Source organism: Chrysemys picta, chromosome 25 (assembly GCF_011386835.1).
Source record: "Chrysemys picta bellii isolate R12L10 chromosome 25, ASM1138683v2, whole genome shotgun sequence".
Taxonomy (NCBI): Eukaryota; Metazoa; Chordata; order Testudines; family Emydidae; genus Chrysemys; species Chrysemys picta.
This window is the reverse complement of record NC_088815.1, coordinates 14,113,192-14,136,777: the sequence shown is the minus strand read 5'-3', so window position 1 is coordinate 14,136,777 and position 23,586 is coordinate 14,113,192. Positions and strand designations below refer to the sequence as shown.

Below are 23,586 nucleotides of genomic sequence, written 5' to 3'. Positions count from 1 at the left end.
AAGAAATGCCTGGGGGAGCATCCACCCTGCACCGGTCTGCGAGTTCTGCCCTGCTCCCTCCACTCTGCTCGCTGGCCTGCACGGACCTCTGGTGGCCTCGTGCAACACTGCACGGCTCAGACGCACAAGTCTTCACTAACTTTTCCCTGCCTTCAAAGCCCTCTGGCTGGGGGGTGGGGATGGAGCCAACCCAGGCACCCACCCCCCCTGCCCCAAAGCCTGAAGGTGCCTGGTTTTAGACCCGACCCAGCCCTGGGGTTTCGTTTTACAGAACCGAGCCCACCTGCAGCTGTGCTCTCCTCTCACAGGAAACAGATGCTGCTGAGGGACGAGAGAAGGGCCCTGGGGTTTCAATTCCCGGCACCTACTCGGGGCTGTCCCCAGACCTGCTGGGATCTGTGCCCCTTCAACAATCGCTGCCCTTCTCCAGCGCCCTCCTGATGAGGATCTCAAGGCACCTGTCCAACATGGGTGAGCCGAACCTTGCAGCACTCCCTTGGTAATCAGAACCAGTAGCCCCATTCTACCGGTGGTGGAGGGGAGAGAGAACTACAGCAGACAGAGGGAAAGGGATGTGCCCCCGGGCATGCAGTGGCAAAGCTGGCAATGGAACCCAGGAGTCCTGGCTCCCAGCTCCTGGGATTTTAACGCACAGACCACAGTTTCATAGAGTTTCAGGGCAGAAGGGACCATCTTGTCCAATTTCCTGCATAGCTCCTGACATTAAATGTCACCCTCTTCCCCTGTATGGAGCCCAGTACCGTGTCTGACTAACGCAGCTTCCCGGAAGACAGCCGGTCTGGATGGGACGACGTCGAGAGATGGAAAACCCACCTCTGCCCCCGGTACCGTCCGGTCTCCTTAAGGGCTGCCCCCCAGCTACGGACCCTTTGTCCAGAAGGGGCAGAGACGGGAGGGAGCAGCGAGGGGCAAGCGGGGTGGTGGGAGGAAGGGGCAGTGGCAGAGAGCAGGATGAACCATGGGGATGGTCTCTCCAGCCATAATCGCTGGCTGCATCACACCAGCACACGTCCCACCGGGACCCAGCTGATCTGCCCGGTGGAGCAGGGAGCCGGAGTTTCACCTTGTTTGTTTACACTTCAGTCTCCTTGGGACAGGGATCCTCTGGCCCTGGGGCTGTGCCGCACCCTGCCCAACAGGGGCACTGATCTGGCTTCGGGCCTATCGGGATCACTGGCCCTACAGATTGACCCTAAGCGAGTTCAGCTGTGGGACGGGAAAGGAGCGATGGCTCAGCGAGTAGAACAACCAGCGCTGATGGGGAAAGGCCAAAAGTGAAACACAGAAGAGTTGCATTGGCCTAAGCAAGGAGGCCTCCTGCTGGAGCTCAAGGGCCGCGATAGGATCATGCCTGGTGACGAGGAGACGCGTGGGACCGGAAGTCAAGGAACCAAGCTTGGCACGGCAGAAGTTAGCCCTAACTGGTGAATAAAACTAAGAGAGGACGGACTAATCTGCCCCCCACCCCTCTTTCGGGGGCCCTTCCAAAGAGACGCTGGGGGCAGGAACAGGCAGCCCGACTGAGGGTTCCCGGACGGGTGGGAGGCCGTCTGGCCTCTGCTCCCGGGACGCTGTCCTTCGCCCGTGGATCACAACCATTAGAACCCCATCGTGACGCCCCGACTTTGGCCCAGCAGCGGGGATGCCTAGCCATCACTGCCGCACCAGCGGAGACTCCAGCCGGAGACAGGTGAGATTCTGCTCCGCCTCCCCTTCCCTTGGGGGCTCCTTTCGGCTCCACGATTTCACTTCTCTCCCGTCTCTTTCGCGGCTTTTCATCTGATCCTCAGGTCAGCCGTGCCACAGGGCATCAGTGCACTGAGACGAGATGACCCAGCCAGCGAGACGGGTAAAGGAGCAGGACCAGACCCGCCCGATGGCATCCCAGACCAGGAGAAAAGCCTGAGCCCAGGACAGCTGTTATTGAGGCTGGTCGGCCAGCCTAGAGCAAACAGCCGTGACTGACCCATCGCCCGGCGTCCGGAGAACAACAAAAGCTGCATTTCCCCGTCTTTACGGTCCTGTCTCTTCTCCCCGGTCCGCCCGCCAAAGGCAGGAACTGGACTATTCCTCACTTCGCTAAGCTGAGCCACAGAACTGACCCATCCCTTCCCTCCAGGAACAGTTGTCCAGCAAAATAAAGGAGTCTAACCGATAGCCTGTTTTCTTGAAGGGACTTGGATAGGTTCGTTTCATATCAGTCAGTTTTGCTGTGCTTTATAACTCCTTTTAGCTCCTTTCCTCTCCTGTATTCTACTAACCAATTAACCTCTAAGCCGCAGCATGCGTTTCTCAGTGTGTTTGCCAGGGTACTAAGCGGGCTAGGGACACTGTCGAGCAAAGTCTGCACCTTAACGCTGTTTCATGCTGGACAGTGACAGGCTCAGGGGAACAGCTTGGACTTTGGGGGACCCTTTATTCCATTTACATTAATACAACAGGCCTGTGGGTACTTGCAGAGAGAGACTCCCCAGGCACAGCGTGGGCAGACCTTCCCCTCAGTCACCTCCTTCAACGCAGGGCTGGGCTGGTTCTTCTAGTCACTTGGGCCCACGCCACGTCCTGGCCACAGTCTCACCCCTTCCGGGGCACCGGATTCCGCTGTCCAGGCTTGAACACAAACCGTACCACAGCCGGCTCTGCCAGCACTGACCCCAGTAGGTTGAAGATTTAACTTGCCCCTGCTCCTCTCAGACCCAGGCCGGAGACCCACCCCTCCTGCAGCCAGGGCCAGTCTGTCTCTCCCGACACCGCTGCAGGGGCTGCCTGGCCTCCTGCAACCCCAGCCAGCTGCCCGGAGCAAGAGACAAGCCCTGGTGTAGCCTCTGCCCCAGCACCCCTGAGCTTCCTCCTTCTAGCTCCACCCTGCCTGACACCCCCCTCCCCCAGGTGCAGCAGAGTAGGTCTGACAGGGCTCAGGTGCTCCCATTAACCCTGTCTTAGGTCCAGCTCCCAGGCCTGTCCCCTCCCGGGGGGGTGAACAATCAGTCACAGGGGGCTGGATCAACCCCCTCCTCTGAAAGGGGGAGACACCCTGTGACAGTACTGTTATTAGTTGTCCAGTGGTCGAGCCGAAGAGCCCCAGCAATGGGCCAGGACCCCGCTGCACTAGGGGCTGTACATGGTAATCATCATCAATGCAAAGTCCATTATCTACCAAACACCCCCGGCTGCCCCCAGCTCCTGCCAGGCCAGCAGGTGGGTTGGCCTGTGGGGTTCTCTGCCACGTAGCAGCCACAGGCCGGGTGCTCCAGAACCAGGGGCGGTTCTAGAAGGTCTGGACCCAGCGTTTCTTCCTCACCCGCTCCCCCGAGCTGGATCCCAGCCCCCGCCCGTGGATCTGAGCAGGTTGGAGCAGAGGGGACTGGCTCAGCGGGGGGGGGGGAGGAATGGCCTGAAGTTATTGTGTTTGGCTGTGGGGGACCCTGGGAATATTGGGGAGTCTTCTTTTGGGGGGGGGTGTTAAGAAAGAAAACTTGCTGTAACTAACAAAAGAGCCAACCAGCTCCGTGCTCCAAGTCCACCAGTCCCAATCGCCCGGGCTCTCTCCTCTCCGCCCCCTGGCAAGCAGCTTCTGCAGAGAAACGAAACCTAATGTGGGGGAGGGGGGTGAGCAGGGCGGAAACCGAAACCGATGAGCCCTGGCCACCCCCAGCGGATGGAAGCTGAGGGGGGGGCCACTGGGTGGGAGGGTGGATTGGGGGTTTGGGGGCTGATGGGGAGGGGAACCACGGCCCCATCCTGGGGCAAGAAACATGTTTGCAGTGGGCTCTGGCTGCTAGTCACAGCCTCTCTGTGCCTCAGTTTCTCCCCACCAAGTGAAGCAGGGATGATCCTCACCTGCCCCCTCCCTGGGTGGGGGTTGAATTTATCCCAGCTGGTGACCAGCTTGAGGGGGCAGCGGGTTATTAATTGATAATGCCCCATTATTGTCATCATCACGCAGGGGGTGGGCATAGAATAAAACGTGGCTCAAAAGACACCCCAGCAGCCCTGGGAGTCCAAGACCCAGAGACCCCAGGGGACTGGTTCCAGGGGCCTATGCGGCGCCACCTTGGCCTGGCACGGCTCCCAGCAGGGCGCTGCACCACCTACCCCAGGAGATGCAGCTCCTGGTCTGGCTGCATCTCCTGTCTCCAGGGGAGCTCAGCACCCAGACCCCCGCCCCCCAGGACCCCAGGGCATCTCACCCACACAGCTCCTCTCTCTGTCCCCGCTGCCCGCCCCTAACAGAATGGGGCACAGACCACAGCAGGGCAAAGGGTATCCACTCCGCCACCAGCCTAGGGGGATGGCACAGTGGGCCTGGAACCCGCTGCCAAGCCCCAAGGCTGTGTGGGCTGCAGGGCTCCCAGCCTCTGCCAACACAGGGGAAGGATCCAGCCAGGTCATAGAGCAGCCCAGGGGCCTCACCGTGTGCAGGGGGCACAAAGCCCAGCCCCAGAGTCTGGGGATGGCATCGGAGCCAGCTGCCCTGTGTGGTAGCCCAGAGCGCTAGCCACCATGCCCATCTGCTGGCAGCTGGGGGAAGAAGTGGGACCAGGAATCAAACCCAGGTCTCCCCCAGGGCTAATCACAGCGCTAGCCAACTGCCCTGACCGGCTTCTGCAGCACCCGGCTACAAGGCCATCAGAACAACGGACGGGGAACTGGGTCTTCAGCCAAACAACGCTGACCTCAGCGCTCCCTAGCTTCCTTTAACGGGAAACCATGTGATTTTCTGGAAAGCCCCTTCCAGGGGGAGTCTATCCTCCCTAGCACGGGAAATCTGGAGCTGTACCTCCCGGCTGAGAAGGAGCACAGCGCTGAACACTAGGGGGCCAGAGAAACTCTTTTGCAGGGAGCAACTCGATGGGGTTGGCACTTGGGCAGCAGCTGCATCCAGAGACACTGCGGCAGGAGAGGAACAAACTGCGGGAAACATTTGTCGCTCAACCTCCTCCCATCTGAGTCTCTGGAGAGAGAGCTGGTGGGGGTCATGCCCAAGGCCGTCTGTCTAGGGAGCGAATGCATGGGCAACAAGCGGAAGAAACTTTGCGTCTGCCTGGTAGGTGCCTCCATCTTCATATTAGCTGCCATATTAATCGCTCTCACCTGCTGTGTGGTCGAGTGTCAGGGGCAGCTGAAGACCTCAGATCTGGATGAGAAACTCGCCAACCTGGAGGAGGAGAAGAGGGCCCTGGAAAAGCAGCGGGACAGGGCGAGGGCAGAGGTCACGGCGCTGCGGTCGGAGCTGGCTGGCACCAATCAGACCCTCTGGGAGACGCGCGGGCGCTGGGACTCCTGCAGGAGCCTGACGGTGGGTGCTGTTGTTGCTGTTTAATATTGGTATATGGTAGCCCCCAGGAGCCCCAGTCGAGGATCAGGGTGGCGCAGTGCTGGGTGCTGTACAAAGGTGCCAGGCGCTGCCCTGGGAAGTTCACAGCCTAGGGACCTTTCCAGGCTGCTGTTGGGGGAGTAAATGTGCTTGTGTAATCCATACCCCCGCCTCCCCCCGGGCGTAGTACACGAAGTTTCTTTCACAGGCTCTGACACCAGTGCTCTGCCCCCCTGACAGCCGATCCGGCCCTGGGCTCCCCACACAGTGGCATGCATCACCCCCCATTGGTGCATTCATGACTGTTTCCTAATCAAGGAATTTGTCCTGTTGCTCTGTGGGGTGGGCTGGGGCCAGGGGCTCCAGTCTAGCAGCTCACGTCACTTGCTCCCCGCTGGGAAATTTTAACCCTGCCTTGCATGGACCCTGGGGGCATCCAGCGGCCTGTGTGGCCTTTTGAGACCAATATCAGTTCATTGAATTCTCCGTATCTGTGTGGCCGTGGGGTTGGGGACTCCGCAGGCGGCTCCAGTCCCTTGGAATACAGATGGAGCCAGTGCCCCGGTGGGTGTTGTGCGACTGCAGGTGCTGTGACACCCCATCTCTGGGCCAGGAATACATCTCCATTGACTCCGCTCTGCCACCCCGGGCACTTTCAATGAGCTGCCGGGGGCTAAAAATGGGTGATTTGAAAATATATATTTAAAAAATCCAATCTTTTTAGACTGTAAATTGAACACTGTTTTCTTTTTAAAAATAATTCTATTTAAAATCCTGTTTTGAGACCTAAACGTACTATACTCTGTTACATTCCTTGACATTAAATAAAACAGAGTCAAACCGGGTATGTTTTCTGCCAGGTTTTAAAGAAAGCCGCCCACTGACCTGGTGGAAGTCGCTGGCTAAGCACCTGAAGCCAGAGATGGTTGAAATGCTGAACCAGCTATTGACATTAGGAGTCATTTCTGGACGTGCAGAGAAAATATTTTCTTCTGTTCAGTTTATGCCCCTAGTTCAGTTCAATGACTAGTTCGTTCGAAGTTGAGAAAACAGTTGGGAGTTGAAAAAGCAGGAAAACGCCACGTGAGGGGATGAGTTCTTACATCTTAAAGGACACAGTGGCCAGAACCGATCAGTTTCACACCTGGGTAAGGGCTTTCTGTGTGGCTTGCACAGTCAGCGATAATGATTCCTTTTCCTCTCTCTCCCTCCTCTTCCGGCTCAGCATAACCTGCAGAACAACATCACTGCCCTGAGCAACACAATCACACAGCTGGAGGCCAGAGACTCTGAGTGGGAGGCCAAGGAACGAGGGTTACAAGGTGAGATGCTGCGAATTCCAGGGGGGCCGGATGGCTTGGCAGAGATCCCTTGTGTAGAGGGGGATGGAGACAGACTGGGTGGGGTCTCGGGGTGGAGCCAGAAGGAAAGGCGTGTGTGGTGCTAGGGAATGGAGGTGAAAGGCAGGCTGGGTAACACACTGACACCTGGTGGCTTTCCCTTCCTCTCTTTTTCCAGATGAAAATGGCAGGCTCAGAGACCAGCTCTCCAGCCAGTCCCAGCAACTGCAGGATTCCCAGGAAGAATTCCAGAAGCAAAGGTAGACCCACCAGTCCCGACCCCATGGGGCTGGGGTGGGCCCTCCCCCCAGAGCTCGGAGGGGTGGGCCCTCCCCCCAGAGCTCGGAGTTAATGTGCATTTCCCTTTCGCTTGTTCCCCCAGAGATCAGCTCAAAGCGAACATCCATTGGCTGAACATGGAGCTCCAAAGCCAGAGGAATCAGCGCTCCAGCGGGGACAGCCTCGGGGGTCACCGTGTGTCTCTCTGCCTGGCTCCGCTGGCACTGTCCCTCCTTGGCACCCTTCTCCTTTAAGAGGAGCCGCTTTGTTCAGGTATCGAGGAGCCTGGATACAGACTTGTCCAGAGACCCCTTCTGCTGTCTGACCCCCAGGCTCTTGGGCAGAGGGGTCTCGTCCTGTCACCGCCACCAAAGACAGCTCCAGCCTTCACCCAGCCACCGCTCTGTGCCTGCTCATCTCTGACCACGCCACATGCTCTCCCCCCCGCAGGCGAGAGAGCCATCTCCTGTGCAGGTCCTGCTGCCTAGCCTGGCTTCACTGAACCGCCCATCTCATTCCAAGTCTCCTCCCAGCGCATGGCAGCACCTGTGCCAGGCCAGAGACACAGCTCGCAGACCAAAGAGCAGCACAGGAAAAAAAGAAAGATCATTATTGATGGGAAACTGAGGCACAAGGCGATTAGTGAGTCGCCCCAGGAGCACATGGCAGAGTCAAGCCTTGAACTCAGCTCTCCTGAGCACCAGCATGTAACCCTAAGGCCATGCTTCCTCTCCAGTCCTCCCTCGCCTACATCTCCTTTCTCTCTCCCGCTGCTGTTCTTTAGCTCAGCGCAGTGGGTCAGGGGTTGGGGACACAGGACTGTGTCTCTCTCTCTCTCCGTTTATTTCCATCATCCGTCCCCAATGCCCTTTCGATCCCGCGGGATTTGTGTTTCAGGGCTGAGCAGGCAGTGGAAAGTGGAGAATCCCCACGGGAACACGGTGCACAGCGCAGCCGGCTCGCTCCCCTCCAAGTCGCCCTCAGGAGAACTGGTCTAAACCACTAGCTTGCTATGACCTCGGCCCTTCCCCAGGTCGTGCAGGGGGGCGGGTTCCTGCCCAGCCGGTCCCTGGCGGAAGGATCTCGTTGGCTCCTGCCCAGCACTGGAGGATGATGGAAAACAGTGAAGAAGATCCCGCCGGTGAAGGGCGCAGGGAGGATGGAGCCGCTTCACCCAGAGCCAGAGCCCCTGGGGTTTCTCAGACTCAGATTATCCCAGACGACGGTTGCCCTGAGCGAGGTCAAGCCCCAGCGGAGGTATTTGCTGCTCCCGTGAGGGTTTCTATTTTTCTAATAAAATGTTGCCAACCCCAAAGGTTTGTGGTGTCATTTGTCCTCCCACGCCCTGCCCGATCAGAGACCCGGGGCTCAGCGCGAGCAGCCCCGGAGCCGTATTCGTGGCCGTCGCACGCCTGACCTGCCTTCAGAGAGCAGGGAAGAGGCAGCTCGTAACTCTGCTGCTAGTTTGGAGCACGGGGCAAACCCCTCTCCCTGCTCCTGGGCTGGGGTGACGGGCTCTGCACAGGGCGCTCTTAGGGGAAAGCACTGTAGGCCCATGCCTAGGGCCCCGCATCAGACCTGGGACTTTCATGTATAGGTCAGTTTCTAATCCTCAGGGATGCCAAGGACAGCTCGCATGGTGACCCGAGTGTAACCAATGCAGTGACACTGCCTGAGTCTGCAGAGAGCCTGAGTCAATTGGTCTGAATGGGCAGGCGCTAACGAGATAGTGATCTATGCAGCAACCCCTGCCTGCATTTACTGAGAGCCTGAAGTAATTACTTTGAGGGGGTGAGCTGCCCCTGCAACTGGGGGATCAGCAGAACACTTATTGCCCTTCTCCAGCACCTTCCACTGATGATCTCAAAGCACCTGTCCAACATGGGTGAACCGAACCGAACCTCGCAGCACACCCTGGGTAATCAGAACCATTAGACCCATTCTACAGATGGGGAAACCGCAGCAGACCGAGGGAAAGGGACGTGCCCCCAGGCACGCAGTGGCAAAGCTGGGAATGGAACCCAGGAGTCCTGGCTCCCAGCTCCTGGTGCTTTAATGCACAGACCAGTTTCATAGCGTCTCAGGCCAGAAGGGACCATTAGGTCATGTAGTCGGATCCCTGGCATAGCCCCGACATTAAATGTTGCCCTCTTCCCCTGAATGGAGCCCAATAACGTATCTGACTAACGCAGCTTCCCAGAAGGCAGCCAGTCTGGATTGGACGACGTCGAGAGCCCCCAGTACCATCCGGTCTCCTTAACAACCACAGCCCCGCTACCGTCCCTTTGTCCAGAAGGGGAAGAGATGGGAGGGCTAAGCGGGGCTGTGGGAGGAAAAGGAAGAGAACTGCCCCCAATCAGCCCCCCCGACCCCTGGTAAATGGCTCCAGTGGTTAATTATCCTCACTGTTAAGAATGTACAGCTTACTGTAGCTAATAGACTTCTAGGCAGACGAGCATCTCACTGGCTAGCACTGCAGGGACGGCCTTTGAGGGCCATTCAAGCCCTGTGGTGGTCTGGTTCTTCTGGTGACTCAGCCCCCGGCTCTGTGCTGGCCAGAGTCTCCTCCCGTCGGGATACCAGAGATCCAACGTCAGGGTTTGAACACAAAACATACCACAGCTGGGTCTTCTGTCCCTATTTCCCAGGGCTGGGAACCCCCCCCCAGTGCCTTCCCCAGCGCTCCCTCAAAACATAACTAAAGGAAAGACACCGAGGGGAAGGGTGTCCGGTCGTGCGGTTCTACTCAGCCCTTCAGGAGCCATTGTTATCTTATAAGAAGCAAAGGGAATCTTTTTAAAGGGGATAAGGCAATACGCCCCCCCCCACCCCCGGTTCTGCAGCTGGATCTCATACCAGTCCTTAGTACTGCTCAGCACACAAGGGAGGGGAAGCTGGGCTCTGTTGAAGGCGTTCGAAGCGCCGAGGTTGATGCAGAACGAACGCAAAGTCCCGTGGCGATACACCCGTCTTTTATCGTACAACTCTCTGGAGCTTGCTGCGTCACCGCGGAGCTGTCAGTCACGAGGTATTCAAGGTTGCTCTGTTTAGCATTATTTTGAGTTGTTACTAGGAGGATTCGCAGCTGTTTCTTATCTGTCCCTCTGGCTCAACTCCTTATCTCGGCCTTGGGACTGGATGCATTCGCTTTAGGGTCGTCAATCTGCCCTCCGGGTGATTGATAATAAAGCTGGCGCTTCTTGACTCCTCCACTCCCTTCTTGACCATCCGGCCCAGTTGTCCTGTCTCAGCTAATCACCGGACATGCTTCACTCACGCCAAACAGCAAATAAGGCAATTACAGCCCTAAAACTGCTCTCCTTCAAAGAGCAAATGTTAACACAATCAGCAAAGAATAAACTCCGAACAATTTCTTCTTACTAATTCATGAGCAAAATGGAGTATAAGGCAAAATCAGCAAAATGGAGTACAATCGGACTTGAGACAATTGCTTCCCCTTCGGCTTGTGGCCTACGCCGTTACCCTAAAGAGCCACCGTGGCGGGAATGTATTGTTTCATTTACTATAGTGCTCGCTATTCCTAGTTAAACAGTGCGAATAGTTCATGTATGTGATTCTCCCTCAGCAAAATGACGGACCAGCTATTATGATTTTATCAACGACAATGAGCCACGCGTCTTCCGACCTATGTGTTATCAAACTTCAGGTGATGAGCCTTACCTTGACGGCACTCCTTCGTGTGCTGGAGACTGGTGAATAACATGGTCAGAGCCACCTGATTGGTTAATAACGTAGATTGGTTAAGAATTAAATCACCCGGTGATTTAAGATCGTGTGCTGCATAGAGCGACAGGAGAGCCACTGATGTAGCGCTGCCCTAGCGTGTTTAAAGACAGAGCCTGTTCCAGTTTATACTGTCATCCTCTGCTCCTCTCTGAGACCCACGACAGAACCCCTCTCCTGCAGCCAGTGCCAGCCCTCTCTCTCTCCCCAGGGCCTGCTACGGGGACTGTCTCACTTCCCCCAGCCCCCTAAGCAAGAGACAAGCCCGAGTGTATTGTCTGCCCCAGCACCCCATAGCTTCCTCCTCCTATCTCCACGCTGCCTGACACACACCCTCTCCCAAGTGCAGCAGAGTGGGTCTGATAGGGCCCAGATGCTCCCATTCACCCCTTCTTAGGTCCAGCTCCCATGCCTGCCCTCCGTGAGGGGAGGGGTGAACAATCAGTCACAGGAGGCTGGATCAGCCCCCTCCCCTTAAAAGGGCAGCCACGAGCCACCCCATGGCAGTACCTATCGAAAGAGCTCCAGCAATGGGCCAGGACCCCGCTGCGCTAGGGGCTGTACATGATAATCATCATCAATGCAAAGTCCATTGTCTAGCAAACACCCCCGGACACCCCCAGCTCCTGCCAGGCCAACAGGCGGGTTGGCCTATGCGGTTCTCTGCCATGCAGCAGCCACAGGCCGGGCGCTCCAGAACCGGGGGCAGTTCTAGCGGGTCTGGACCCAGAGTTTCTTCCTCACCCGTTCCCCTGAGGTGGAGCCCAGCCCCTGCCTGTGGATCTGAGCAACCCCTCCCCTCCCCCACCGCCCACAGGCTGCAGCAGGGGCCTGGCTGGTTTTGGAGGAGGAAGGGCCCAAGGAGTGGGCTGGCCGCTGCCTCAGCAGGGAAAGAGGAATGTCCTGGGTTATTGGTTGTGTTGGGGAGGAGGGGTATAACGTATAAAAAGACAAAAAGAAAGAAATTGTTCTCTGAACTAAAAAAGAAAAAGCCCCAAAGTTGTGAGCTGCAGGTAAATTAGCCCCTTCCCAACTGATGAGCTGTGTGTGTGTAAAAAGAACAGGAGTACTTGTGGCACCTTGTGTACTTGTGTGTGTGTGTGTTGGTGCTGGTGGAAGGGAAGCAGCGACGTCCCTGCAGCCACTCGGGAGGGTTTGGGGTGCTTGGGTTAGTGGGGACCACTCCCCTCCCCCAGCTCCCCCCTGCCCTGTTGAGCTGCCCCCGCCAGGGTCAGGAGATGGCACTGACTGGCAGCCATGGCCTCTCTGTGCCCGAGATCCCCCACCCGGCCCACCATGTGAAAAGGGGGACAAAGCTCACCTGCCCCTGTCCCTGCCCTGGGTGGGCGGGTGGGGTGGTGAATTCAGGTTGCGACTGGTGTGGGAGGGGGCAGCGTGTTATCCATGGACAATGGCCCTTTATTATTTTATCGTCATGCAGGGAGGTGGAAATAGAATGGAACATGGCTCAAAATAACCCTCCAGAAGCCCCAGAGCTGGGGGGGGTCCCCATAACCCAGAGACCCCCCCCCCAGGCTGGCACAGCTCCCAGCGGGGGAAGATATGGCGCTGCCCCAGCCCCCCCAGTGCCAGAGGCCCCAGCTGCTTCTGTTCTGCCTCCAGCCCAAGTAAAAGCCCCTGTCTCCAGGGGGAGCTCAGCACACAGCCCCACCAGCACCTCAGGGCGTCTGGCCCACATGGCCCGTCCCAGGCCCAGCAGAGCTCCCCAGGCTGTCTGGGCTGCAGGGCTTCCAGCCTCCAGCACCGGGCAGGGCTCCACCAGGTCTTCTGTAGGGTTAGAGCAGCCCAGGGGCCTTGCCCTGCACAGGAGGCACACCCCTGCCTGGAGCCAGCCCGCCCGAGCTCGGCCAGTGGTGGGGGTCCAGGGATCAGACCCGTGGCAGGGCACTACCCAGCAGGACCTCCGGCAGCGGCAGAGCAGAGCGATGGGGATGGACTCGGAGCCTGGCAGAGTGAAGGTGAGGGACAGGGACTCAAATCCAGGTCTCCCGCACAGTAGCCCAGAGCACCTCCAGCCACAAGGGCCCTTTGCAGCGCTCGCCGCCTCTCCCTGCCAGCCCGGTTACATCGCAGCTGGGCAGAGCGCTGGGGCTACAGCCCAAATCCGTCCGAGCCCAGCACTGCCTGACTCCCTCGAACCACATGATCTCCTGGACAGGGCCGTTCCTGAGGAAATCCATCTCCCCCTAGAACAGGAACACGTCCCATATGCTAATGAGGAGCACAACTAGAAAACACTAGAGGGCAAAAGAAACTCTTTCTTTTTTGCAGAGTGAGGCTGCCGGGCTGTCAGCTCAGCGAGGTTCACATACTGGGATGAGCACTGGCTGCTAAACTTCCCCTCCCCGCCCCCCGTTTTTGGAGAACAAAAGCATGGGGGACAACTGGAAGACGCGCTGCTGTGTTTTCCTGTCGGTCGCCTTCATCTTAGTGTTAATCGGGCTGATTGCCTGCGTGGTCTATATCTCCTTTGCCCCGACCCAGCTGAGACAGTGCCAGGAGCAGCTGAAGAAAAACACCTCCGCTCTGACGGGGAAACTCGCCAACCTGGAGGAGGAGAAGGGGGCCCTGGAACAGCAGCGGGATGGGGCGAGGGCAGAGGTCACGGCGCTGCGGTCGGAGCTGGCTGGCACCAATCAGACCCTCTGGGAGACGCGCGGGCGCTGGGAGTCCTGCAGGAGCCTGACGGTGCGTGCTTTGGATGTTGTTGCTGTTTAATATAAGTCTACGGTAGCGCCCAGGAGGCCCTGTCCAGGATCAGGGTGGCGCAGGGCTGGGGGCTGCGAAAAGGTGCCAGCACCAGGCCCTGCCCCGGGCAGCTCACAGCCAGGGGACCATTCCAGGCTGCTCTGCAAAATGCTACAATGATTTGTCTTGGTGGGGCCGTGCCTGTGCTTGTCAATACCCGTCCCCCAGCACAAGCAGCGTTTTCCCGGGTCCCTCCCCACAGCCCCCAGTGCTATTCCCCACACGGTCACATGCAGCGCCCCCTGTTGGTCCACCCCGGAGCTTCCCTGAGCAAGGGATTTGTCCCGTTGCTCTGTGGGGTGGGCTGGGCTGGGGACGGGTCCCAGGCAGCTCATTTCACTTGCTCCCCGATGCAGGATTTGCCGGGGTGAGAGGTGGCTGCACTAGCCCGGGGGGGTCACCTGGGTCCCTGGTGGCTTTTTGTTACCGATCAAATTAATTTTCTTCTCTGCACATGTCTGTGTAAACATGGTGCAGGGACTCGACCCTGGCTGGGGAGCTGTGGTTTGCAGGGTGGCCTGGGGAATGGCCTGTCTTGTTCTGTGGAGAGGAGGTGGTCTCTCCCCTCAGAGAGAGGGGAAGTGACAGCTGGAGGGGTGGGGGTGGGGGACAGCGGCAGGCAGCGTGGAGCCTGCGAGAGACAGAGAGAAACTGAGTCTGTGACCATGGGAGAAGTAGGGGGAAGGAGGGAAACCAAGAGTAAGTGAAGAGATGGGATTGAGCGGGACAGACAGACGTGAAGAGGAGGGTCCCTTTCAGGGCTGGCTCCGGGCACCAGCTCAGCAAGCAGGTGCTTGGGGCAGCCAAGGGGAAGGGGCGGCACGTTGAGCTCTTCGGTGGCAATTCGGTGGCGGGTCCCTTGGTCCCTCCTGAAGGGAAGGACCTGCCGCTGAAGTGCCGCCGAAGAAGAAAGCGGCGCGGTAGAGCTACCGCCAAACTGCTGCCGATCACGATCGCGGCTTTTTTTTTTCCCTGCCGCTTGGGGTGGCAAAAACCCTGGAGCCAGCCCTGGTCCCTTTGAGTAGTGGAAAGCTGGCTGGTCTAGTCAGTCTGTGTTTGATGGCCTGTTCCCTGTTTGTCTCCTATCATTGATCCAGGCGGTCCCAGAGATCTGGAATGGGAGAACCACAGGTCCTGCAGGGTCCAGTGGGTCTGGTCTAACGTGCACCCCCACACACCAGCACCACTGGAGTCGAATTCAGTTCTCCACGAGAGGACAAAAGGCTGATTTGGGCGTTAGCAGCACCCTGGGAGAGAGCTGGGGAAAGGGGAACCTTGAACTAGGAAAAAATAAGAAGCACCTATCAGATAATAGCTGAGAGGTCTGTTCAGCTAGGCCTGAAGGACATGGGGTTGGTGCCGCAGTAGGAGGCTCCATTCCCTGTGACTCCGTACAGAGCAGTGCCCAGCGCCGGGCTACGGTTATTGCCGGGGGTGCCAGCTTTCAGGTCTGATGCAAGCACCCCTTGGCCTGTTCTGAGGACAGGAATCCATCTCCAGTAACTCCACTCTGCTCCCCGTGGCACGGCAATGAGTGTGTCCATGGTCATTAAGCTGCCGTGTGGTGTTTTTCTGAGCTGTGGCACAGCTGCCGCCTTCTGCCCCAGAGGTGGCTGCACAGCACAAGTGAGCAGAGGCTTTCCCGTGGGCATCGCTCTCAGAGATGCTGATTTTTCTCTTTCGTTTTCTCGCTCAGCACGTCCTGCAAAACAACATCACTGCCCTGAAGGATGAAATCACTCAGCTGGGAGGCCGAGGCACCGAGCAAGGACGGGGACAAGGTGAGACGACTGCTCTGAGCAGCTCCTGGCTAATGGCCAGGAGAGGTCCTCTCTAAGACAGGGGATGCCTTTCTGGGGTGCATGCGTGGAGCTTCCGGGGCCAGGGTCATGGAAGTGTGAAGCCCCGTGTGCTGGGCCCAGTCCTCTCAGCCAGATCCAAGTAACATTACAGGAGCGGCGGGACCAGGACAAACCCTCCTGCTCAGAGCCAGGAGACCAGGTCACTCCAGGTGGGGGATTTTCTGCTGCCCTGAGCCGGGACCTACTTCCCCACTCGTTGGGGGGGACAGGGGACTGGTTGGCTTGTAAGGTTGGTAATTGGCTATGGAGGGCTGGGTGCCCTAGGTGCTGTTTACTGACTGTTACGATAAGCTCAGCCTGGTTCAAAGGGGACAAAGGTCTCCAAGCCAGAAACACCCACCAGAGCCAGCAGCCAGTGGCAGCCCCAGCAGAGAGACCAAGGACTGGGCAGGGCACAGAGGCTGAGCTGTCCTTCCCAGTGTGTCTACATCCACCTGTTCTCTCTTGTCTTCTGCTGAGATTGTTACCTCCATGGGGCAGGGAGCATCTTTTTGTTGTGGGTTTTTACAGCGCCTAGCACCGTGGGGCCCTCGCCCATGGCTGGGGGTCCCAGGCGCTGCCACAATCCTCATCAACTGCAGAAGGCCAAAATCTTCTTGGCCGATAAAGGGATGGGGGAGGTGAATAGGCAGGGCCCAATCCTGTGTTCATCTCAGCACCCAAACCTCTCCTCGGACCCTCAGCCCCATTGACACAGAGGCCTGGCGCAGGGGAAATAGAGGCAGGAGGTACAGTGAGGGAGCTGTCCCCGATGTGCCAGACGGAGGGGTGGGGGTGTCGAGGGGGACATGCTCGAAGGGAGGGGGGAGACGCATGCTGCCTCATCTGACTGGCACTGCCCCGTGTCCCCTCTGTCGTTGTCCAGGTGAAATAGACACGCTCAAACAGCAGCTCCAGGAGGCTCAACGGCACAGGTGAGACCAGCCCGTCCCTGCCCCTTTGGGCTGCGCTGTGGGAGGCCCCTCCCCCAGAGCTCTCTGCTACCATCTCCTTCCCTTTCACTTGTTCCCCCAGTGATAAACTCCAAGCTGACCTCCGGCGGCTGGAACAGCAGCAGCTCCATAGCCCGAAGAACCAGAGCTCTGGTGGGAGCAGCCTCCGGATCCCCCTCGTGGCCGGCTACCTGAACCTGCTGGCTCTGTCCCTCGCCGGGATCCTGCTCCTGTGAGAGAAGCCGGTTCGCACAGGTACTGAGGAGCCTGGAGGTGGACTGGGTTCAATTCCCGGTCCTGCTGCTCTCTCACCCCCATGCGCTTAGGCTGCAGGGCCCCTTTCTGTCACCTCCACCCGAGACAGCGCCTGTCTTCAGCCACTGCCTCCCCGGGCATGAGAGCGTCCTCCTGCCCTGCAGCACGGCCTCCCTGTACCTCTCCATCCCATGCCAAGCCCCTCCCCTAGCTCGGCAGCACTTACAGGGCCCAGCTGTACCAGCCCTGCCCGGCTCACACTGTGAGTAGCCAAGCCAGGCAAAGGCAGGATCCTTACCCCGCTTTTACAGACGCGGGGGCTGAGGCCCAAGGAGATGAGTGAGTCACCCCAGGAGCACAGGGCAGAGCCCGGACTTGACCCTAGATCTGCAGAGTACCGGCCCCGTGCTATAAACACAAAGCCACCCTCTCTCTGCAGTCCCCTGCCCCTCACTCCCCATCCCCCCCTTCTCTCTCCCTCTGCTATTAGGTAGCTCAGCGCAGTGTTCGGTGGCGGGGGACGCAGGACTCTCTCTGTGTCCCTCGGGATTTGTGTTTCAGGGCTGACCAGGCAGCGGGAGAGTGGAGAATCCCCATGAGACCAGGTCACACTGCATAGCGCGGCCAGCTCGCCCCCATCCCCAGAATGCTCACGAGAACTCTTCTAAGCCACTAGCTTGCTTGGCATTTCCCCCGGGTCGTGCAGGGGGGCGGGTTCCTGCCCAGCCCAGCCCTGGCGGAAGGATCTCGTTGGCTCCTGCCCGGCACTGGAAGACGATGGGGAAATGGTGAAGAAGATCCAGCGGGTGAAGAGGGCAGGGAGGATGGAGCCAATTCATCCAGCGCCCCTGGCGTTTCTTGGCTGGAGATTGCCCCAGACGACGGCTGCCCTGAGCGGGGTCAAGCCCCAGTGGGGGTATTTGCTGCTCCCTTGAGGGTTTCTATTTTTCTAATAAAATGTTGCCAACCCCAAAGGTTTGTGGTGTCATTTGTCCTCCCACGCCCTGCCCGATCAGAGACCCGGGGCTCAGAGCGAGCACCCCCGAGCCGTATTCGTGGCTGTCGCACGCCTGACCTGAGAGCAGGGAAGAGGCAGCTCCTAACTGTGCTGCTAGTTTGGAGCATGGGGCAGCAAGCCCCTCTCCCTGCTCCTGGGCTGGGGTGACGGGCTCTGCACAGGGCGCTCTTAGGGGAAAGCGCTGTAGGCCCAAGCCTAGGGCCCCGCTCCGGGAGCCAGGTAATGGCATCAGACCCGAGGCTTTCATTGAAAATCAATCAATTTAAAAGGTCAGTTTTGAGCCCTTCTGCTGGCCAAGAAAACCTTAAAAACGTGACCCGAGTGTAACCCCTGTAGTGCTGCTGCCTGAGTCTGCAGCCAGCCTGAGCCCAATGCTCTGAGAGGGCCTCTCGTATGCCAACGGGGTGCTAACCCCCAGCCACAGAGGGATCCGGCACTGTTCAGCACTGGATTACGTGCCTAGCCGGAGAAATGTGCAGTGACCCCCTGCCCCCCACAGATGCCCCCAAGGTGAATACTGGGGGGACCCACTGCCAGCGCTGCAGAGAGGGGACCCCAGCTGCTCCTCTGGGGATGGGGCTTTGCTGCTGCTCCTGGGAGCAGGGAGCCCCATGCCACAGCCCCGCTGGGTGGCAATGGGGGGGCTAAGCCCGAAGCCAGCTGCCCGGCCCCCTGTCCCCAGGGTTTTGGGGTCCCCATGAACTCCGCAGCGCCCCCTCTGGCCCCACCTCGCCGCCTGCCCTTCGCCGCCGGACCGGCCCAGTCCCGCCTCCCTCCCCTCCCCGCGGCAGCTTCTGCAGAGAAACGAAACCAAAGCCCGGGCGGGGCGGACCCGAAAGCGACCAGCTGGGATTTCCCGGGGCCTGGCGCGTCCCGTCGGGCCGAGGTGAGACCCGGGTGCTGGGACCCCCGCGCCCAGCGGGGCTGCGGGACCGGCAGGGGTTAATGCAGCCCCGCTGCACCCGGGGGGGCGCTCCCCGACCCCGCGCAGGCGGCCGCCTGGGCTGCCCGGGACCGGGACGCAGCGTCCGGCCTCTATCCCCGCGGCTCTGCGGCCCCGGCACTGCCCCAGTTCGCCCCCAGCCCCGCGCGTCCCGGGGCGGGCTCGGGCACAGCTGGCGTGAGGTGTTAATGAGGGATATGCTAATGTGCGATATGCTAATTAACGATGGATATGCTAATCTACGATATGCACTGACGAGCAAGCAAGACAACGATGAATATGTTAATGAGGGGTTTGCTAATCACCGTGTTAAATATGTTAATTACTGGTGGTAATGAATTGCATGCAGATTTATGGACTATGCTGGCGGGTGATCTGCTCATCTGGGCCGTGCTATTAAGGCAAGGGGTATGCTAATGAGGAGGGTGTTAGAAACACTAACAGGGCCAAACTGCCCCATTCCTTTGCAGCGTGTGGCCGCCCGCCTGGCTCCGGCTGGGCCCTCTGACCCCGATGGGCGACCCCGGGGGTCTCGCCTGGGGCAGCAGGAAGGTCTGGCTCGCCGTGGCCATTGTGGAACTCGCCATCGTCCTCATCCTGGCAGCCGGGCTGGGCCACTTTGTGGCCACGGAGCAGTGGCTGCACAGCGACGTGCTGGGCCTGCGGGAGGAGCTGGCCCGTGCCAACTGGACCCTGCAGGAGATGCAGGAGAGCTCTGACGTGTGCAGGAACCACACGGTACGTGGGGCAGCTGCCTCCAGCCGATGGCACCGTGGCGCCCACTTGCCAACACACACTCCTGGGAGCTGGATTTGAGCCCCCCGCTTCCCAGGCAGCCCTTGTACTCACCGCTGGAATTCCCTCCTCCCCTTCCTAACCGGTGCCAGGGGACGCCAGCTCTAGCCAAAGGCCAGGCCAGGGGCAAACAGCAGCAGGCGGCAGATGGGATGGGATACTGCTGTGCTAAGGTTAGCACGGCCTTCCCTCCCCACCCCCAGCTCTTCTGCTCCCAGGAGAGAGACCAGGCTGGAATCCAGCCAGGAGGTGGAATTGTTTGGCAGTGCAGTGCCCAGCCACACAGTTCTGCCGACAACGCCCCATCCCAGTGCACGGCCCCCTACGAGTCCAGCCTGAGGCTCCCTGACACCAGCTCCCTGACACCCTCAGTCCTGGCCCGCAGCCCCACCTCTGTGTCAATCCTGGGTATCTATTGAGCAAATGGAGAAGAGCCTTGCTCTTCGCTCCGTGATCCTGACCAACACCTATCCGGGGTGACTACGTCCTGCCTGTCTGCTGTTCCAGTTGGATACAGGTGCCTTCGTCCCTTCCTGTCCTAAATTGTTTGGTGTCTGCTGATAAACAGATGTCATGCCCCACCCCAGAGGTGGCTGCCTCTCAGTGATGGGCTGAGTGAGTCCCAGGCAGTTTGGAAAGTGCTTTGAGGATGCAGGGCTCTCTGAAAATCTAAGGTGTTTCTTCTCTCTCTCCTCCTTCAGCATGTCCTGCAGAAGAATGTCATCAACCTGACCCAGGAGGTCACCCGGTTAAATAGCGACATTGCCCAGCAAGAGGTGGAAAAAGGCAGGTTACAAGGTGAGACCGCTGCTTGCTCCTAGTTCTGCAGGTGCCTGGGAGGTCATGGCAAGTGCTTCCTGAGGGAGGGGGTGCCTCACTGGGGGGATAAGGCAGGCAGAGACCTCCCTGGGATGTCGCCCAGTGCCAGCATCTCCAAGGATTGCACACTGGTTCCCTTGCCACTGCTGTGTGCCAGTCACGACCCGGACAGGTCTGAGCTCCGGCACCTCCAGGGCAGCCCTGCAAAAACAGTCCCCTGGTTCTGTCCCTCACCGCAACCCTCTCCTGCCCGGTGACCTCATGGGAGGACTCATCCAGGGTAAACTGCTTGGGCCAGGGGTCTGCTCTAGAGACCGGATGGGCTTCACAGGCAGTGGGAGAGCTCCTGGGAACAGGGAATGATAAAGGGGGGAGTGGGCGGCTGATGGGAGGGGAGAGGAGGATGCGGTGTGATACAGGCAGCAGGGTCAGGTGACTGATGCTGCAGATTCAGGTAAAGGGTAAGCGAGTGGCGGCCAGTCTGTCCAACAGAACAAAGTGGGCGGCGGGCGGTCATCAGCACAGCATGGGGAGCGGCTCAAGGTGCCCAGGCGTCCCCAGTGCAGAAGTCTGGCCAATGGACTGGGCACGATGGGCACACGCTAGGGGTCAGAGCAGCCCCTCAGCCCTGCACAGCACCGTCTGGTGTTTGCGTTGGCAGGGGTGGGGAGAGGAGAGGGTTAATTCTGGCCCTGACCATGGGGAGGGGGTGACTAGCATTGTGGCGGTTCTGATCCCAGCTTCCCTCCCACTCCTGTTTTCCAGATGAAATTAGCACCTGGAAAAACAAGGTCCAGCATCTCCAGGAGCAAAAGTAAGGCCCACCTGCCCCCTTGGGCAATCCCTGCACTTCAGTTCTCCCCCGGGGGCCCTTCCCCTGGGACCAGGCCTCAGGGTGAAACGCCTGCAGTCTCTGGCTCCCAGGGTTGTGCTCACCCCATTGCCCTTCCCTGGGCAGCACGCTGTGGAGAGGGAGGGTCTTGAAATGAATGAACCAGCCAACATTTCCAGGGGGCCAGCATGGAAACATGGTGTAACGGATGCAAAAGGTCAGGGTGAGTCACTCTTCCCTGGGGGCTCCTGGAGTGGATGAGTGATTGCCCCCCATGACCCAAATCCCCAAGGCAGGGGAGATGCACTGGCAGGGTACGAGGCCCATGGAAGGGCTATTTTACACTCTTCTGCATTTCCCCTCCTCCTCCCGCAGGGATCAGTACCACAGGGAGGTCAGCTGGCTACAGCAGCAGCTCCAAAGACACCAGGAACTTCGCTCCAGTGTGGGCAGTGCCAGGCTCCCCCCCCTCCTGCCTCTGCTGGCAGCCCCCCTCGCTGCACTGCTTGTCTGAACGGAGCCAGGCAGGGAGCAGAGTCAGCACCCAGGTATTTAAGGAGTGGGTGAGGGCATGATTAGCCAAGGGCTTGCCCTGCCCCTCAGGGGCCCTAATTCCAGTACTCCAGGGCCATGGAGACGCTCCCATGGGCTGGCCAGCCTCTTCTGGCCCTTCATTCAGTCCTCTCTGCAGCTGTGCCCCCGCACCTCCTGCCCTGACAGAGCTGCTGGGGCTGGTTCTGGCCTCTTCTGGGGTGGGGGGAACCCAGAGGGCAGTGATACCCCGGGGCCCAGGAGTCGCTGTCTTTACCCAGACAGGCCCCGGTTCTCAGCTTAATTGGGAGTCGGGGGAGGTTGATTCTCCATTCACGCTGGTAGCCCTCCACTGGAGTCGGTGGGGCCAGATCCCCAGCTGGTGTAAACGGGCCCAACTCCACTGCAGCCAGATCCCAGCCAGCACACTTTGGTTTATGCTGGTGCGGTCACACTGCTCTGAAGAGAATTAGGCCGTGTGGGAACAAAGGCCCAGAGCCACCCCAGGATTCAGGCACTGAAATCAGTGAGAATCAGGAGCCTAAATACTTTTGTAGATCTGGGCCAGACGGCATAGCCAGAGCCCCAGGGATTCACTGGCCACATGATCCCAGCCTGACAACCCTTTATTTGATTGGTCTGTTTCAGGACTGAGTCCCCCAGCTGAGAGACCGGGACTCTCCCAGGGAATAAGCAGCACTGGACCCTGTGGCCGGCACATGCTCCTCGTGGAGGAAGCCTCATCTCCTGCCAGAGGACTGTTTACTGAGGGGGGGGCTGTGACGGACGAGGGGGACGCAGCGACAAGTCCATGGATGGAGATGACCCTGCACTACAGTTTAGACACGTCACCCAAAGCCCCAGATGACAGTTGCACCAAGTTGGGCCTGTGACATCCTACTTGGGTAGGAAACACCAATGGACCGCCGACATTTTTTTCAGAGGTGGCCACTGATTTGGGGTGCCCGGTTTTGGGGTGCCCCTGGCCCCCACATGAGTCACACCCAGTCTGGGACCCAGCGACAGCATCACCTGCTCTCACGCTTAGGGAAAGGGGGGGGGGGATTAAAGTGACTAACAACCCAGCCCTCGGCCGGGAGAACGTTGGCAGAATAAATAGGCTTTGCTATTCACCATGCGTCCCACTCCCATTCTGCGCAGGGGTCAGTTTTGAGTGGTCTGGGTTTGCCATCACGGGGCCTGCTGGGAGCACAGGGAACAGAGTGTCGGAGCTACAGGGTGGTAGGGATGGAAAATACCAGCCCTCTGCAGCCGCAGCCTCCGTCTGGGTCTTGTTCTGCGCCCTAGGATGCCCCACAGATCTCTGAGCGACGCTGCTCTCTGCCTGCTTGGCATGCAAGTGAGATAAACCATTATCTGCCACTGTCTGCAGCGCCCCTCACTCTGAAAGGCCGGGAGGGAGGAAAGATGCACCACCCCAAGGATCCTTCCCCCTGTCAGCATGGTGCATTAAGGAAAGGGCTTCCTCTAAAGCACCAGGCCTGGGCCAGTGTCAGAGGCAGGATACAGGAATGGCTGGACCAGGGCGCCGAGCTAGCATCTGCAGTGGTGAGGACGTTTCACCAACCAGCTGGCCTCGCCCCTGCTATAATTATCTCTTCCTGAGGCACCAGCCGACTCGCCCGTGAAGGAAAAGTCTCTCTTGATTCTGCCTCCTTCCAGGGCAGAGGCCAACAGGCCGGATCCCAACCCTGGGTTTGGTCTGCAACTAAGGCTGGACTCTCCCTCCCCTCCTGCTCTCAGGAGCACATGTGATTGCTGTAGAAACTACTGAATGAAAACAGGTGGCGCTCCCCAGACGGGGGCGTTCTCAGCCACAAGCTACTGTACCGGCCAGTCACCCCACAGGAGAGTGAACGCCGCTTCCTGCCCTGCGTGGCACCACTGGCTCAGCCTAGGGTCTCGGCTTTTAATTCCTCCCGACGGTTCAAACCAAAGAATCAGACGCTGGCTCGAGCTAGGGGCTGTACACGTGTCCACTAGCCAGCTCTGCTGCTGCCCTTCGATCCTGACCCATGGTCCCCTCCGCTATCCCAGCCCTGGGCACCCCCTGGCTTTGTCGGTGCCCCCCAATCCCAAGTCACAGCCCCCTGCTATTCCAGCCCTGA

The 23,586-nt window shown here is 59.1% G+C and overlaps 3 protein-coding genes across 5 annotated transcripts; all 3 read left to right on the top strand.

Moving 5' to 3' along the window:
- The first annotated feature begins 4,731 nt into the window (after positions 1-4,731).
- Positions 4,732-8,272, top strand: LOC135972067 (uncharacterized). The gene is made up of 4 exons (XM_008171536.4): positions 4,732-5,320; positions 6,564-6,660; positions 6,857-6,938; positions 7,061-8,272. The coding sequence occupies exons 1-4, from the start codon at positions 5,000-5,002 to the stop codon at positions 7,209-7,211; spliced, it is 651 nt and encodes a 216-aa protein (XP_008169758.2). The 5' UTR covers positions 4,732-4,999; the 3' UTR covers positions 7,212-8,272.
- A 4,668-nt stretch (positions 8,273-12,940) lies between these two features.
- LOC101951162 (uncharacterized) lies at positions 12,941-17,493 on the top strand. Of its 3 annotated transcripts, none has more exons than XM_005278946.4 (5): positions 12,941-13,410; positions 15,167-15,251; positions 16,198-16,246; positions 16,347-16,519; positions 17,081-17,493. In XM_005278946.4, exons 1-4 carry the CDS (start codon positions 13,096-13,098, stop codon positions 16,498-16,500), a joined length of 603 nt encoding a protein of 200 aa, XP_005279003.2. In that variant the 5' UTR covers positions 12,941-13,095; the 3' UTR covers positions 16,501-16,519; positions 17,081-17,493. The 3 variants fall into 3 exon arrangements, with proteins under 3 accessions (XP_005279003.2, XP_065434504.1, XP_065434505.1); XM_065578432.1 differs by having other exon boundaries at positions 12,974-13,410; positions 17,046-17,493; XM_065578433.1 differs by having other exon boundaries at positions 12,974-13,410; positions 17,010-17,493.
- Positions 17,494-18,250: 757 nt separating this feature from the next.
- On the top strand, positions 18,251-22,590 carry LOC112059998 (nucleoprotein TPR-like). The gene is made up of 6 exons (XM_024108143.3): positions 18,251-18,423; positions 18,951-19,218; positions 19,977-20,073; positions 20,860-20,908; positions 21,302-21,474; positions 22,106-22,590. Exons 2-5 carry the CDS (start codon positions 18,994-18,996, stop codon positions 21,438-21,440), a joined length of 510 nt encoding a protein of 169 aa, XP_023963911.1. The 5' UTR covers positions 18,251-18,423; positions 18,951-18,993; the 3' UTR covers positions 21,441-21,474; positions 22,106-22,590.
- The last annotated feature ends 996 nt before the right edge of the window (positions 22,591-23,586 follow it).